This window comes from Sylvia atricapilla, chromosome 4, assembly GCF_009819655.1.
Source record: "Sylvia atricapilla isolate bSylAtr1 chromosome 4, bSylAtr1.pri, whole genome shotgun sequence".
NCBI classification, from domain to species: Eukaryota; Metazoa; Chordata; class Aves; order Passeriformes; family Sylviidae; genus Sylvia; species Sylvia atricapilla.
Genome location: NC_089143.1, coordinates 33101340 through 33116930, shown reverse-complemented (window position 1 = coordinate 33116930; position 15591 = coordinate 33101340). Strand labels below are relative to the sequence as shown.

General features: G+C 62.8%; 1 protein-coding gene across 2 annotated transcripts in view; it reads right to left on the bottom strand.

Annotated features, from left to right (window-relative positions):
- The window catches only part of ADAM33 (ADAM metallopeptidase domain 33), a 28349-nt gene extending 13318 nt beyond the window's left edge, over window positions 1–15031 (bottom strand). For both annotated transcript variants that reach the window (XM_066317552.1, XM_066317553.1), the window contains exons 1-10: window positions 14892–15031; window positions 12357–12439; window positions 5513–5589; window positions 3269–3344; window positions 2665–2741; window positions 1818–2004; window positions 1386–1451; window positions 1225–1296; window positions 515–681; window positions 325–409 (exon numbers count right to left, since the gene is read on the bottom strand). In XM_066317552.1, coding sequence (XP_066173649.1) covers window positions 325–409; window positions 515–681; window positions 1225–1296; window positions 1386–1451; window positions 1818–2004; window positions 2665–2741; window positions 3269–3344; window positions 5513–5589; window positions 12357–12439; window positions 14892–15009 — 1008 coding nt within the window. In that variant the 5' untranslated portion in view covers window positions 15010–15031. The remainder of the gene's footprint in view (window positions 1–324; window positions 410–514; window positions 682–1224; window positions 1297–1385; window positions 1452–1817; window positions 2005–2664; window positions 2742–3268; window positions 3345–5512; window positions 5590–12356; window positions 12440–14891) is intronic.
- Window positions 15032–15591: the final 560 nt, after the last annotated feature.

Genomic DNA, 15591 nt, shown 5'->3' with positions numbered 1-15591 from the left:
CTGAATTTCCCCTGTGGGATTGTTGGGGAGCTCAGTGCTGGAGCCAACTGGGGCACATCCCAAACCCCAGAGATCTGAGTGCCCCCCACCACCCTGGCCAGGGATCAATCCCAGTGCTGCTGCCAGCTGGGAGCTGGGCTGGGACACCTTGAACAGCCCCTTCTCACCCCCCTGTGCACCTGGCCACTACCTGAGGGGTCAGGGCCTACAGCATCATCCCTCACCTTCAGGTTGCACCCCCGGCCCAGCCTCAGGGGGCTGCTCCTCCAGCCCCACAGAGCTCCAGCATGCTGGGGAGGCTCAGGGACCCCCAGCCCCCCTTACCACGCTGACCCCTCCGGAGTTATCGGCGCTGCACATCCCCTCCAGCGGAGCCATCCCGATGGTGGTGCCCCCAAAGGTCTTCCCCCTGCCCGGGCAGGAGAACAGGGCCCAGCTCAGCACCCGGGGGAGGGGTTTGGAGTGCCCAGCCCCAGCCGGGACCCCCTGGCAGTGTCCCCAGCCCAGGACCCACGTCAGCAGCTGGGCGTTGTCGTGCTTCTTGCGCGCCCTCAGCGACTTCTTCCACTGCAGGAAGGCCCAGAGCGTGGCGTTGGCGTCGCTGCTCACCGTGCACTGGTCCCGCTCCGTCCACACCTCCAGCCCAATCAAGGCCACCTTGATGTTCAGCAGCCTGTAGAACTGCAGGAGGGGACAGGTGGAGTTCCAGGAATTTCCCATCCCTCCCTGGTGTGGTGTTAGGGCTGGTGGGTGTTCATGCTTCCCTGTGGCTGCAGAACACACCTATCCCAAATCCACATGCAAGCATGGGCTCCACAGGTGTGGGCACAGTGACATTCGGTGACAACACCTCAGCGTGTCCCTTCTTTGCCAAAATGCCAGCACTGATCCCAAGCAGGGGTCAGCTAACACTTCCCTGCTGAGCTTAGCCCACGGGTGACAAAGCCCTTCCCACCACGAGCTCAGAGAACGCCTGAAACCCTTGATGGGTCCTGGTACAGCTGCCCAGGAGGGTGGTGGACTCCCCAACCCTGAAGAGATTTAAAATCATGTGGCACTTGGGGACATAGGCAGGGGTGACCTTGGCAGTGCTGGGGAATGGTTGGACTCGAAGGACTTAAAGAACTTTTCAGACTGTAACAATCCCATAATTCTATGATTCCTTGCCCTGGTGACATGGGGACAGTCCCTGAGGGCCACACGAGGCCCTGGCAGGTCCCTCACCTTGTCCACATAGTTTGCAATCTCCACGATCCGCTGCTTGGTGTGGCCCAGGTTGAGGTTCTGGTTCCTGTACTGGAGAGATGAGGATGGGGAAGGGTCACGGGGTAAATCCAGGCTGGAGACTGAGAGGGACCCAGGTTTTCTGCCCCCACAGCTCTCACCAGGGTGTGATCAGCGACAATGAAGAGCTCCATGTACTTCATGGTCCTCCAGGCATCTCTCCTGGCCTGCAGGCAGACACAAGGCTCAGCAAAGAGGGGCAGCCCTTGGCTCTGGGCATCTCCCAGACACTACAGAGCTGCTCAGGAGGGACAGCTGAGAGGGGAAACTGAGGCACAAGGTAACAGGGAACATTGGGGTGGCTCCAAATCACCTCACGTCATGTCCTACACTGTAGGATGCAGCACCAAGACCCAATTTACCCATGAGGATTTACCCAGTGGATTCACTCCAGTGGATTGAGGATTCACCCATGAGGATTCACCCAGTGGATTTACCCATGAGGATTTACCCATGAGGATATACCCATGAGGATTTACTCGTTACATTTACCCATAAGGATTTACCCAGTGCGTTTACCCATGAGGATTTACCCGTGGGTGCTGCTGCTGGAAGAGCTGGGCAATGGCAGCCATGGTGCCCCCGAGGTCCTGGCCGTGCCCACAGGTACCCCCTGGCATGGGCAGGTGCTCTGCTCGCTGGATGAGGTGGAGACCTGGCTCAGGGGTCCCCAGGGGTCTCAGGTAGTAGCTGGTGTTGCTGCTCAGCACTATGAGGCCCCTGGAAATGGGAACAGCCCCGATGGCCCCTGTGGTGCTTCTGCTGTGGCTCACCCAGCCCCTGAGGCCCCACAAACTTGTGGCACATCAGCCTGGGCCATACCCGAGGTGGGAGCAGGGACAAGAGTTAGGGATCTCTGCCCGAACAGCCCCTGGGCACCCAAATCTGCCCCCAGGGGAGCAAAGCTGAGGCTGGGACTGAGCTCTGGGGTGCAGGGAGTTGCCTCCTCCAGGGGTAAAATTCCTGGCAGTAAGCTCATGCTGCCAGGAATATGGTCCCTGCCCAGTCCTGGGCTCGGGTGAAAGATGGGAGAAGGAAGAAGGACAGGATGGGAGCACTGGGAAAATCTGCCACATAAAGCATTTGGAGATGGGCTTGTAGGAGCTTTGGTGCTGCTCCAGGTGGTCCCAAAGGGGATCCCAGCAGTGAGGGGGAGCAGTGAGTCCATCCCAGCCTTGGTCAGCTCCACAACCCCCTGACCCTGCCTTCCTTCAATCCTGATTGTCCCATACCCTACTCTTCCCTCCCATACCTTACTCCTTCCTCCATTCCCTATGCCTTCTCTATTCTCTGCTCCTTCCCCCATAACGTATTCCTTCCTCCATCCGCCATTCCCCCCTCCATCCCTTGTTCCCCCATCCATCCCCTGTTCCCCCTCACCGTATTCCCGAGCAGGTGCTGAGGACGACCCAGGAGTGTCGGTGGCTGCGGACGTGGCCGTGGTAGTGACAGTGCTCCTGGAGAGAAACAGTGGGGACCTCCCTTAGGGGGCTGGGGGCAACAACCCCCCTGTGCTGACCCCAGAAAAGGACCCCATGTCCATTCCCCCTTTTCCATTGCCCCTTTTCTATTTCCCCATTTCCATTCCTGCATTTCCACTGCCCCATTTCCATTGCCCCTTCTCCGTTGCCCCTTTTCCATTCCCCCATTTCCATTTCCCAGCCGGGCGAGCGCTGTCCCCGCACCGGCAGCGGGAGGAGCCGGGTTCAGCCCGGGACGCAGCGCAGCGCCCGGCGCTGGAAGGGTGACAAAAGGCCGATGGGGACACGGGGGGGCCTGGTGCTGCCTGCGTTGATGTCCCGAGGCGCTGTCCAGGGGCCAAAAGCCGCAGGAGCCGAGCGCTGCCGCATTCCTGCTGCCAGGGCGCCGGGAAACTGCCAGGGAAACTCCCCCCACACCCGCACCGGAGCGGCTTCGGCTCCGTCCCGAGCCCCAAACCCCCCCAAAACACAGCGAGGAGCGCCCCCCGTGCCCCGGCACCCACCGTGTGGTTGGGAGTCACGGTCACGGGCTGTCCCTGCTCGCTGTAATGCGTCTCGGTGTACCCCGGGGCCAGCAGCCTGCGGGGAACAGAGGGGTGGGCAGCTGCCCCCGGGCTGCCGGCACGGGAACGCACCGAACCCGGGAGCCTGGAGCCGGCTGAGCCAAACACACACCCCTGAGCTGAGCCTGAACCCACCTGAGCCAAACACACACCCCTGAGCTGAGCCTGAACCCACCTGAGCCAAACACACACCCCTGAGCTGAGCCTGAACCCACCTGAGCCAAACACACACCCCTGTGAGGGAAGGGAAGGGAAGGGAAGGGAAGGGAAGGGAAGGGAAGGGAAGGGAAGGGAAGGGAAGGGAAGGGAAGGGAAGGGAAGGGAAGGGAAGGGAAGGGAAGGGAAGGGAAGGGAAGGGAAGGGAAGGGAAGGGAAGGGAAGGGAAGGGAAGGGAAGGGAAGGGAAGGGAAGGGAAGGGAAGGGAAGGGAAGGGAAGGGAAGGGAAGGGAAGGGAAGGGAAGGGAAGGGAAGGGAAGGGGTTTCCTCCATTGCCCAGATCCCAGGATGATGAGTATTGCTGGAAACCTGCAGGTCTCCCATGGGGATGGCAGGTCCACCTGTGGGGATGGCAGGTCCCTTGGAGGGCAGCACCCCTGCAGGAGGCTCAGGCACCCAGAGAAGGACAGAGGGCCAGGTTTTCCCCTGCTCTCAGTTTAGCCCTCAATTTTGGGGGTTTGGCCCCGGCCCAAAGGTTTAATTCTGCAGAGGTTTAATTCTGCAGCAGTGCTCCCAGAATAGCCCCTTGATCTCTGTCTTGCAGCCACTGTGGCCCCAGAAATGCCACTGTGGCCACGACTGTGGCTTCCCAGCCTGCCTGGGAGTGGGTGCCTGGCACCAGTCACTTCAGCCACAGCTCAGACAGGAGACAGCAGCTCAGTCTGCCTCCTGGCAGGGACACGGGGATAGCTGCCAAGGCAAGGGACACAGCATGGGGACACGGGGGCAGGTGGGGACAAGGGGACAGCTGGGCTGAAGACACAGCAAAGGCAAATCCTCCTGCCAAGCCCAGGAACGGGGACTGGGATGGCTGAGCTGTCCCAGCCCAGGTGACCCAAGGCTCAGACCAGATTTACTCTCCAGGCAGGGCAGAGGCCCCGGGGCAGGAGGGCAGGATGAACCTTCACCACCAAAACGGGGAGGAAAACACCCCCAGGAGACTTCTGCAGACCCAGCAGATCTCCCAGGGCCAGGAGAAAGATTTGAGGTCCCACCCAGCCTCCCTGGGCTCAACAGGGCTGAGGCAACACTTTGGATGTCCCCACAGTGTCCCTACAGCCAGCCCTGGGTGCCTTGGCTGCTGTGGGTGCTCAGGTCCCTTTTGTGTCACCACCCCCTGAGCTCCCTCAGAGCTCCCCCTGGCCACCCTGCCAGAGCCCCCAGGGCTGCTCCTGTCCCCACCCCAGCATGGCAGAGTGGCACCGAGCCAGAACAAGGCACAGGAGAGGACACTCCAGTGTCTCCAGGGCTGAGCAGACATGGGGTTGAGCTTTGCTAGTGGACTTTCAACCCCCACTGCCCACAGCCCTAAAACGTGCAGAGGAACCCCCCTGTCCCCCTTCCTGTACAGCAGAAGCTCCCCTGCTGCCCATGGGGGCCCTGGGTTTGCACCCCAGCAGCAGCGGGAAGGGGATTCTGCCAGGAGCAGCTCCCACGGCTGCTGGTGAGAAGCAGGAGTGGCAGCAGAAGGCTCAGCCCTGCCCTGCTCACCACGGGATCACAAACCCACCCAGGGACAGAGAACTGGAGCTGCCCCAGCCCTGGCAGTGCCCAAGGCCAGGCTGGACAGGGCCTGGAGCCACCTGGGACAGTGGGAGGTGTCCCTGCCATGGCAGGGGTGGCACTGGACCTTCAATGTCCCTTCCAACCACTCTGGGATTCTGTGAAATGCCACAGGTCTCCGGCAGAGGTACAAGGAGGGACAGACGGACACAAGTTCTGTCCTTGCCCCAGGCTGGCTGAGTGGGACAGGGGACAAGGAACAGGTAATGCTGCCTCCTGCATCCACACTGAACCAGGGAAGGAGCCCAGGAGGAGGTGACCAAGGTGACAAAAGAAGCATTTCAGCCCAAACGGAGCCAGACTGGGCTGTCCCCTCCGCTGCTGGACAGGTGGCCAGAGCACTGCCAGCCCGAGTGGGAGCCTGGCAGGGGTCCCCAGTGTCCCAGCCCCGGCCCCGGCACTCACTGGTTCCTCTCCAGCACCAGCACCAGCTCTTTGCCCTCGGCCGTCACAGCCACCTCTGCCCGGGCAGGTGCCGGCACCTGCAGGGAAAGGAGGGAATGGGGTTAGGAGAGATCCCTGTGCCCAGAGCCTTCCCCTGCTCCCAGCCTCTCCTCCCCGGCTCTGCTCCACCTTCTGCCCCGGGGGAAGGAGATTTCCCTGGATCCCAGCCCAGCGGGGATAGCAGAGCATTCACACGGAGATTCAGGGGTGAGGCAGCAAATCCCGACTCTGCTGGCAGCTTCCGCAGGGAAAGGTAGAGAGAGAGAACCAGGATGGGACCGGCGGTGAGGAGCAGCAGCAGGGGCATTCTGAGGAATACTACCGGGGATGCTGGTCCAGGGAAAAGGGTCTCGGCCCTGGGAGGGTCGGTACCCACCTGCACCCCTGGAGGGCTGGAAATCACCACCAACCCCCGGCACCGGATAAGGGCCGTTAAAAACACCTCCAAACACGGGCAGAGAAAGGAAGCAGTGACTCATTCTCCAGGATGCCGCTGGTTTTACTGTGGTTTTACTCATTCCCTCTTTTCCGAGGGTGTTAAACGGGAACCCGGCTGTGGACCCACCCCAGCACGGCCCAGCTGCGTGTGACAGGACAAAGTCCCAAAGTGCTGCCCTTCCCTGTGTCCCCACAGCCTGTCCCCAGGGCTGAGGACACTGACAGCCTGCTGTCCATGGCCTGGACTGTCCCTGAGGTCTGATGTCCCACTCAGTCCGTCCCCACTCATGAGAGGCACAGGGAGCCCAGCAGCTGGCAGCCCTCGGGACCCCATCACCCGGCTGTGGCCCTGGCGAGGTGTTCCCGGCTCTGGGGGAAAGGGGACAGAGTACGGAGCCGTCCCCGCAAGGCCCCCTGGCTCTGCAGCTGGAACAGCTGGAAAGCAGCAGGGCGGGGCAGAGCTGGGTGATTCACCGCTTGGGGTGGAGCAGGGGTTAAATCTTGCTTGCCGCTCATCCCTGGGGACTTGGCTGGTGCTCCTTCTGCAATCCAGCCCCCCATGCCCTGGGTGTTAGGGACAGCAGGGGACCCCCACCCTCACCATGGGACATTTGGGATGTGGAGCAGCCGGGTGCCAGCATTGCTGTACCCAGGCTGTGGGGCCTGTCCTGCCGGGATGGCAGTTCCTGTACACCCAGGGTGTCCATCGTCCCGGGATGGCAGTTCCTGCACATCCACCCCACAAGGCGCTCCGGGGCTGCGCCATCCCAGAGAGCTGCTCACGCTGCCCATGGGATCCCTGTGGGCTCCAAGGAGCCCCTCGGGGCCGGGATCCAATCCCAGAGGACGGGGAGGTGCTGCTCCCGCCAGGCGGGATGTGGGCATGGAGCTGGGAGCAGGGATGAGGCCAAGAACGCGGATGGAGCCGGGAACGGGGATGGAGCTGGAGAATGGAGATGGAGCCGGGAACGGGGATGGAGCCAGAGAATGGAGATGGAGCCGGGAACGGGGATGGGGATGGGGATGGAGCTGGAGCCGGGCTGGCTGAGCCCCCCTCCGCCTCCCGCTCCGTCTGCCCAGCTCCAAAAAAGGCGAGCAGCCACGGCGCTGTACGAAAACAAGCCCAGAGCGGAGCGAGGCGAGGCCCCGGCCCCGGCCCTTCCCAGCGAGTCTCCCCGGGCCGGCGCGGCCGCAGCGGGGCCCCGGTGCCCGGGCCGGCTGGGGCCCCGAGGAGCCGCCAGGGAGCCGGGCAGGGGCTCCGTCCCCTCCTCCGGCGGCGCTGGGAACGGGCGGTATTTTTGGAACATGATCTTGTACAAACATCGCGCTCTGGCCAAACATGGTCTGTACATTTTTCTCGCCGTTTCCCTCCTTTCCCCCTCCTCTCGCCCTCCCTTTTTTTCTCCCCGTCTCTGATCTCCCCAACACCCGCTCCCTGCAGCCCTCTCCTCCTCCTCCCCCCAAGTCCCGGCTGGCTCATTCCCGGTTTAGAATTCCCCAGCAATTACTCCCCGCATGACTCGAGGGCCGTTACTGGCACAGTGTTCTTTCCCAGCTGCGTCTTAAAGGGACACGTGCGTGTCCAGGGTGATCCTGGCACCGGCGGCTCCCAAAGGCTGGAGAACAAGCGGCTGCTGATGGGGTGCGTGTCCCCACCAGTTCTCCTCTTCCCCGTGCCTCAGTTTCCCCAGAGAGCTGCTGGAGCGGCAGTGGGGAGCCGGGGATGGGTCCTGGCCCCAGCTGGGATGGGCCCAGCTCAGCTCCCGCAGGGATCAGTGGCAGTAAAGCAGGGAAAGGGGAACGCGGGCACCTTGTGCCAGGCAGGAGTCCCACAGCCAGCCCTGAGGCCAGGCGAGGTGATCGCAATAATTTGCACTAATTAAACACTGCTCCTTGTGCCTCGGGCCTGGCAGGGAGCTGTGCCCCAAGGGCTCCACCAGGATTCTGGAAACGAGCCAGGAACAGCTTCTTCCTGCACTCCAGCAGGGCTCAGCATCCTCCAGGCTCCAATAGCATCCCAAGCTCCAGCAGCATCCCAGGCTCCAGTATCCTCCAGGGCTCTGGCATCATCCTATGTTCCAATATCAGCCTGGGCTGCAGCAAATTCTCAGGCTTCAGCACCATCCCAAGGTCCAGCATCATCCTGAGGATTCCAGAACATTCCCAACTGCAGCATCATCCCAGGATCCAATATCATCTCAGGCTTCAGCATTGTCCTGGGCTCTGCCATTGTCTCAGGCTCCAGCATCATCCCAAACTCCAGCATAATCCTGTGCTCCAGCATCATCCCAAACTCCAGCATAATCCTGTGCTCCAGCATCATCCCAGGCTCCAGCATAATCCTGTGCTCCAGCACTGCCCTGGACTCCAGCAACATCCCAACTTCAGCATCATCCCAGGCTCCAATAGAATCCCACGCTTCAGTATCATCCCACACTTCAGCGCGTTCCAAGCTCTAGTATCATTCATCCCAAGCTCCAGCACTGTGCTGGGCTCCAGCACATTCCAAGATCCAGCAGCATCATCCTGGGCTCCAGCAACATCCCAAGTTCCAATCCCATCGTGGGCTCCACCACCACCCCAGCTGCAGCATCCCCCTGGGTCCCAGCAATCCTCACAGGCTCCAGCACCACCCTGGGTCCCAGCAATCCTCACAGGCTCCAGCACCACCCTGAGTCCCAGCAATCCTCACAGGCTCCAGCACCACCCTGGGTCCCAGCAATCCTCACAGGCTCCAGCACCACCCTGGGTCCCAGCAATCCTCACAGGCTCCAGCATCCCCCTGGGGTCCCAGCCCCTTCCCAGGCTCCTCTTGCTCCCTGATCTCCTTCCTCCAGCACCCACGAACTGAATGGCCTGGGGCTTGCCAAGGCTGCAGGACTCCCTTTGTCCAGCCCTGGCTGGGTGTGCAGGAAGTGGCCCCTCTCCAGGACATCCCAGCACAGGCAGTCCCACAGGGGTGGAATCCTGGAATTGCAGCTGGGATGATTCTGCCCTGGCCAGGCCCAGGGACCCTCCAGGCCCAGCTGGACGTGGTTTGATTTTTGACTCCATTGATCAGAAAACCTCAGTGCTCTTTGCAGAGGGTCAAGGGTTGAGCTGCTCTTGCCTGTTTCCCCCCAGCTCCCGGCCATCCCCTCACCCAGGCTGCCTCCAGCTCTGCGGGCAGCTCCTGCTCCAGGAGAGTGGCTGCCCTGGGCTCAGGGAGCACCGAGTTCCTCGGGACATCACAGCTGAGCCAAGTCCCACAGCCCAGCTCCCAGCCCAGGCAGCTGCTCCAGCAGCTCCCACAAGCCCTGGGCTCCGGAGGAACCTCCCAGAGCCCGGATGTGGTGGGGAGGACAGGGATGGAAGCCACCAGAGATGCTCCGTGGAGGATTTGCTGATGGGATTTGCAGCTGCTGGAACAGCTGGGCCGTGCCGGGGCCTCCCCAGGCAGCTGGAGCCCAGCCCCGAGGCTTGGAGGAGCACAGCAGGGATTGCATCACTCGGCCAACACCGGGAGCAGCACCCAGCACCTCACGGACCAGCCTCTCACCCAGAGCTGCTCCCTGGAAAAGCGTCCCTGGAGTCAGGGCCAGGGCAGCCCAGGGCCTGGAGGCTGAGGCAGGGCTTGGGTCGCTTCAAAACAAAGCTGGGCAGGGTTTGCTCGGTCTGGCCACGCCTCAAAGGGGGAAAAGGCTTTCCCTGCGGGGAGCAGGGCAGGGAATGCCCTCGGCACCTGCGGCACATCCCGAAGCACGGGCAGCCTGCTGTCCCCCCCAGGATGGGCGGGGGACCCACACAGCCCAACAGGGACAGGACAGGGACACAGCGGCAGCTCCAGGGACATCCCGGACCAGCCCGAGGTGTGAGCGGGAGCAGCGGCTGGAAGAAGCTCCATCAGTGCCAAGCGCTGGCCCTGCACAGGGCTGGGGTGCCAGGGAGTCCCGCAGGGCGCTGGGCAGCTCCTGTGCCCGGGCTCTGCTCAGCCCTCAGGATCCCTGCAGGGTTTGGGATGGACCTTCAAGGGCAGCTCATCCCACCCCTGCCATGGCAGGGACACCTCCCACTGTCCCAGGCAGCTCCAAGCCCCAGTGTCCAGCCTGGCCTTGGACACTGCCAGGGATCCAGGGGCAGCCACAGCTGCTCTGGGCACCGTGTACAAGGCCCTGGCACCTTCCAGACCAGGAATTCCTGCCCAGTATCCCATCCAGCCCTGCCCTCTGGCACTGGAAAGCCATCACAGCAAGAAGCCACCCCTGGGAAGAAGCAATTCCCGAGGGAAAGGAAAGAGTCAGGGCGGGAGCCCCAGGGCTGATAATCAATATAATTAATATTAATATTACCATGGGGTGGGGACAGGGCACTCCCGTCCCCAGGGCTGGATCCCGGTGGGATGCCTGGGGCAGAATGCCGGGTACCATCCACATTTCCACCTCGGGAGGGCTGGGAAAGCCCCGAGACAGCAAAGCACATCAGGGGGAGGAGCGGGAGGAGCAGGAGCAGGATGGGGACAGGCTCTCACCCGAGCCGGTGGGAGCTGTTTGCAATCAGGGTCCCCACGACCTCCTCCCGGCCCCTCCCAAATCACTTCCACGTGTGCCGGGAGCCCGAGGGAGCCCGGCCCGAACAATGGCACTCGCAGGAGGGGCAGGGGAGGCAGGGCCGGCCCGCCCAGCGCTGCCAGCCCGCACACGATGGCACCACGGAGCCACCAACACCCTCCTCATCCTGCTGCTGGGGGAAAAGGAGACGCGGGGACACCCAGAGCATCCCACGGCATCCCCGTGCTGCAGGAGGAGCAGCCCCGGGGCAGGGATGGATGAGCTGGGGGTCTCCAGCATTCCCGGGGCAGGGATGGATGAGCTGGGGGTCTCCAGCATTCCCGGGGCTGGGATGGATGAGCTGGGGGTCCCCGGCACTCCCGGGACTGGGATGGATGAGCTGGGGGTCCCCGGCACTCCCGGGGCTGGGATGGATGAGCTGGGGGTCCCCGGCACTCCCGGGGCAGGAATTCTGTCTCCTGGCATTCCCACAGCCGCGTTCATTGCCAGGATCTTTGCTGGAGGGCGGGAGGAGACAGGGCGGGGACGGAACGGATTAAATCGATCCTAAAAATACGAACGCCAGCAGCAGGGCAGAAAGGGCCGTTCTGGGGCTCTGTCCCAGCCCTTGCTCGGCTGGCCCATCGTTCCCCCACAGAGCCTCCCCTCTCCCAGCCCCACGCCCGCCCCTCTCCCCTCCTTCCCCGCTCCAGAACAGGAGGCTCCTTGTTCCAGGCTGCCTGGAGGCAGAGCAGATGTCAGGAAATAACAGCGGGCCCTGCCTGGCCACCCCGGCCCCGGAGTCCCCCCGAAATCCCCCCGGTGCTGTTCACACCCCCGGCACCGCCGTGGCACCGGGGTGTGGGCAGGAGCAGAAATAAATCCCCGGTCCCGTGTTCCCCATCCCAAGTGACTTCCAGGGGAAATATAACCTGGTCTGGAGCTGCCCGCCGGGGAGGGGACATTGCTCCAGCAGCCACATGGACCCTGCCAGCTCCTGCGGAGACTTTTCTGAGCACAGAACCCCCAGGGGCCCTGCCAGCTCCTGCAGGGGACATTTCCCCAGCACCCTCATAGGCTCTCCCAGCTCCTGCAGATTCCAGCCCAGATTCCCCTGGGAAGAGGCACCTCCCGGCGCTGGGAGAGCCAGGGCTGCACAACCCCCTCCCGAGCACAGCTCCGCCTGTGGCATCCCCTGGAGCAGGAGGGCTTGCTTGGACTGTCTCTGAGGTGCCACCAGAGACCCCTCCCAGCAGAGCTCTCAGCTGCCAAGCACAGCGGCCCCTCGGAGCTGGGAAGGGGCTGCAGCTGCCCAGAAGAGACCCCAGCCCCCCCTGGCTGAGCCCAGAGCTGGGCAAGGGGCCCAGCCCCGGCCAGGGTGGCCCCGGGGACCTCTCCCAGGGATCTGGGGACAGGGGGGTGGCAGGAGGGGTTGACAGCCCGGGGAGGAGATGTCCTCTGCTCCCCCCAGGCCTCTTCCCAAGGGCACAGCTCTCAAATCAGCCAAGCACTTTCCCTTGGCTGCTTCTTCTGCCAAACCACAGCTGATAGATCCCTCCAGCCCCTCTGTCCCAGCTCTCCAGCTGCCTCCCGCTCACCCTGCAGCTCCTGGCCATCCCTCTCCTAGCCAGCAGTCATTAACACCATGTTTAATTAACTCACTGCTGCCTTCTCTGTTTTCCCTGTTCATCACCTGAAGATGGTTATGGATCCTGAAACTCCCCAGCCTGGTCATGGATCCTGAAATTCCACACCCTGCTCATGGACCCTGCAAACTGCAGGCGTCCCTCCTGATGCCCGCAGGCAGACCCCGGGCAGAGGAGGAGCAGCCTTGCCCTTACCTGTTCCTCCAGGCTGACGGCTCTGCGGGCACGGCCCCCCAGCAGCCAGTGTGGGGTGACCCGTTCTCCGTGGGACAGCGGCCCTGGGGAACAGAACACCTGGTGAATGGACCCTGGCAGGGCTTGGGGGCTGCAGCTCCTCCACAGCCACCTCAGAGGGGATCTGGGAAGGAACAGAGCTGGGGACCAACCTCCAGAGCCTCCTCTGAGGTGTTTCAGAGGATGGACACCAGCACGAAGCCAAAGTGTCACCCCCTCCCGAGCCCAGGCCCTCATCACTTCCTCAGCCTTCATCCTGGAAGGCTCCTAGGGGCACTGCTCCCACCTAGGTCCCAGAATGTGGCCCCAATCCCCTAAATCTCCACCCTGGAGAAGCAGCTGGCTCCTGGGAGCTGTGGTGCCCCTGGATCCCTGGCAGTGTCCCAGGCCAGGTTGGACACTGGGGCTTGGAGCAGCCTGGGACAGTGGGAGGTGTCCCTGCCATAGCAGGGTGACACTGGGTGGGCTTTGGGGTCCCCTCCCACCCAAACTCTATGATTTTTGGGACAGAGAAGCGTGGTTCCATCCCCCCAAGCCCAGCCCTGCTCTCTGCAGCCAGGGCTGGGCAGGAGCAGAGGAACTGGGAGGGCTGTGCCTCGTCAGGGTTTGTCTAAGCTCCCCCAGCCCCCCCCCCAGGCAGCGCAGCACGAGCCATTCCTTGGCTCCATCCAAGGCGGACAGACTTTCTAAGATTATTTTTTTCCTAAACAATGTGGCTGGATTTGACTGCAGCACGGGGAGCAGCCACTGATGACTTAAGCCTGGATGACAACAGAAGAAAAACTTAAAATCCGAAGCTGCTGCAGAGAAGGGACGAGGCTGAACAAAAATGTCAAGGGTTGGGCCACCTTGCCGAGCCAAACGTTGTCAGGGAGGGCTTGGATGGAATTATCTTCCCCAGCAAGTTAGAGAGTGCAACACCAGGGCTGGGGCTCTGTCGTTTTACAGCCTTGGTTTGGTTCCTCCTGCAGCCATCGGGGCTTTGGCTCGGGGGAAGGTGAACTTATTGAAAAGACAAAAGAAAAGCCAAGATGGAGCTCCGGGCTGGGAAGGGCTGCTGGGGTTTCATGGGACCAGCTCACCCCGCCCGGCGCTATCGCCCGAGGTATTTAATCAGCCCCATTAAATATAGCCCGGAATCAGATTCCAGGAATAACTGCAGATAAGGGGGTGGCACCGTCCCAGCTCCCTTCTCCTCACCTCCTGCCCGAACAGGAGCCAGGCCCTCCACCCCGGCCACACACCGGCTGCTTTTCCCGGGGGAAACTGAGGCACGGACCCAGCTCGCCGGGGGAGCAGCTCCGGAGGGGTTTGGTGCCCTCGGTTCCAGAGCAAAGCAATAAATCCCACTGTTTTCTATTCCCAAAGGGAGGAGGGCAGGAGCTGCTGCCGGCCCCGGCGCTCTCCCACGCCGGCCGGGGAGAGGATGGGACACGAGGGGCGGCCGCTGGGCTGGGCTGGGTTTCGGCCACGGCCCAAAAATCCCCCAGTCAGGAGATTGGGAGATGAGATTTCAGTTACGATATTTCGAATTTCCCACCGTTTTGTTTATGGTTTTTTCGCTGGGAATCCGAGAGGCTCAGAGCACGAGACTGGGGCCTCAAAACCCCAACTCAAACAAACCCAAATGTAGCTCGGAAAGGGTTTCCCACACCCCCCTTCTCTCGATTTCCTGGAAAACACTCATTCCCAGCCCTTTTTGGGAATGCTGTGGGGAACGGCGCTGCTCTGGCGTTCGAGATGTTGGCAGCCCGGGCTGTGGGGCTGGGGCAGCCCCGAAGGAGCCCCGCAGCCCCCGGGATCCCTTCTCCTCTTTATCCAAACACAGGTCTGGCTCCTACCGCCCTCCCTGCTCCTCTCCCTGCTCCTCTCCCGCCTCTCTTGGAGCTGCTGGAAAACTTCTCTCAGCCGCAGCCGAGAACCCGGCAAAGCTCGGAAGTGAGGAAAGTAATAACAAAAAACGTGCTCTGGGTAGGGGAATATCAGCCCTGACTTTTGGGGGAAAGAAAGGGGATGAGGAAGAGGCTGCAGGCGGCCGAAGGGAAGCTGGCAGCCCCCTCTTCTCCTCTGGCTCCCATGTGAAAAGTGACAGGAGCCTCTGGGGGAAATCGGGTTTTTCCTCACCAAGAGAACGAGCAGAACCCGCCAGAACCCGCACGGCAGCACCAACCCCGAGCGAGCTCCTTCCCCAGAGCCGGGACGGGCACGGGCTGGGGGCTCTGAGCCCCCGGAGCTCTGGGGGTGACAGCCGGCCCCGTCCCTGTGCCGGGGTGCCCGATCCCGCTATCCCACCCATCCCACCATCCCCGCGGAGCCGCAGCCCGGGACGGGACCAGCCCCGCCGGGAGCGGGGTCTGGGGGCTCTCCGGGACACGGGGAGGAGCGAGCGCAGCGCGGAACCCCATCCCCACTGCTATCCCACCCCATCCCCTATCCCACACCCATCCCATCCTCTATTCCCATCCCATCCCCACCCCGCGCCCCCAGCCCCCGTACCTGCCGGCCCCGCCCGGCCCCGCGGGGGGAGCCCCAGCAGGACCCCCAGGAGGGCGAGGCGGAGCCCCCAGGCCTTGGCCGAGCCCCGGCGGGGCCCGGGGGGGCCCGGCCCGGCCATGCCGCCGCTCCCGGGCTGTCACCGCCCCGACTCGGCGCCTCCGGCCCGACCTCCTCCTCTTTATGCCGTCGAGTCCCTCCCCCGCCGCGGAGCCCCGAGCGCGGCCGGCCCGGCCGGGGGGCGGCGGGGAGGGGGCGGCTTTGTTCACCCTTATTTATTGCTGTGTTTCTTGGCCCGGCCCGGCCGCTTAATGAGAACCAGACCCGCGGCTCGGCGGCTCCCAGGCTTCCCCCGCCCGCTGCAGCTCCGTCCGTCATCATCCATCCCTCCCTTCATCCATTCATAATCATCCATCCCTCCCTCCCTCTCTCCCTCCATCCCTATGTCTGTGCATCCCTCCATAAATCCACCCATCCATCCATCCATTTCTCCATCCCTCCCTTCATCATCCATCCATCCATCCATCCATCCATCCATCCATCCATCCATCCATCCATCCATCCATCCATCCATCCACCCATCCCTCTCTACCCCTCCATCCCTATGTCCGTGCATCCCTCCATCCCTGCCCCACTTCCCCTTCTCCTGCCTGAGGAAATCCTGGGGGGGTCCCTCAGGCTGTCTGCACAAGGAGAGGGGGGA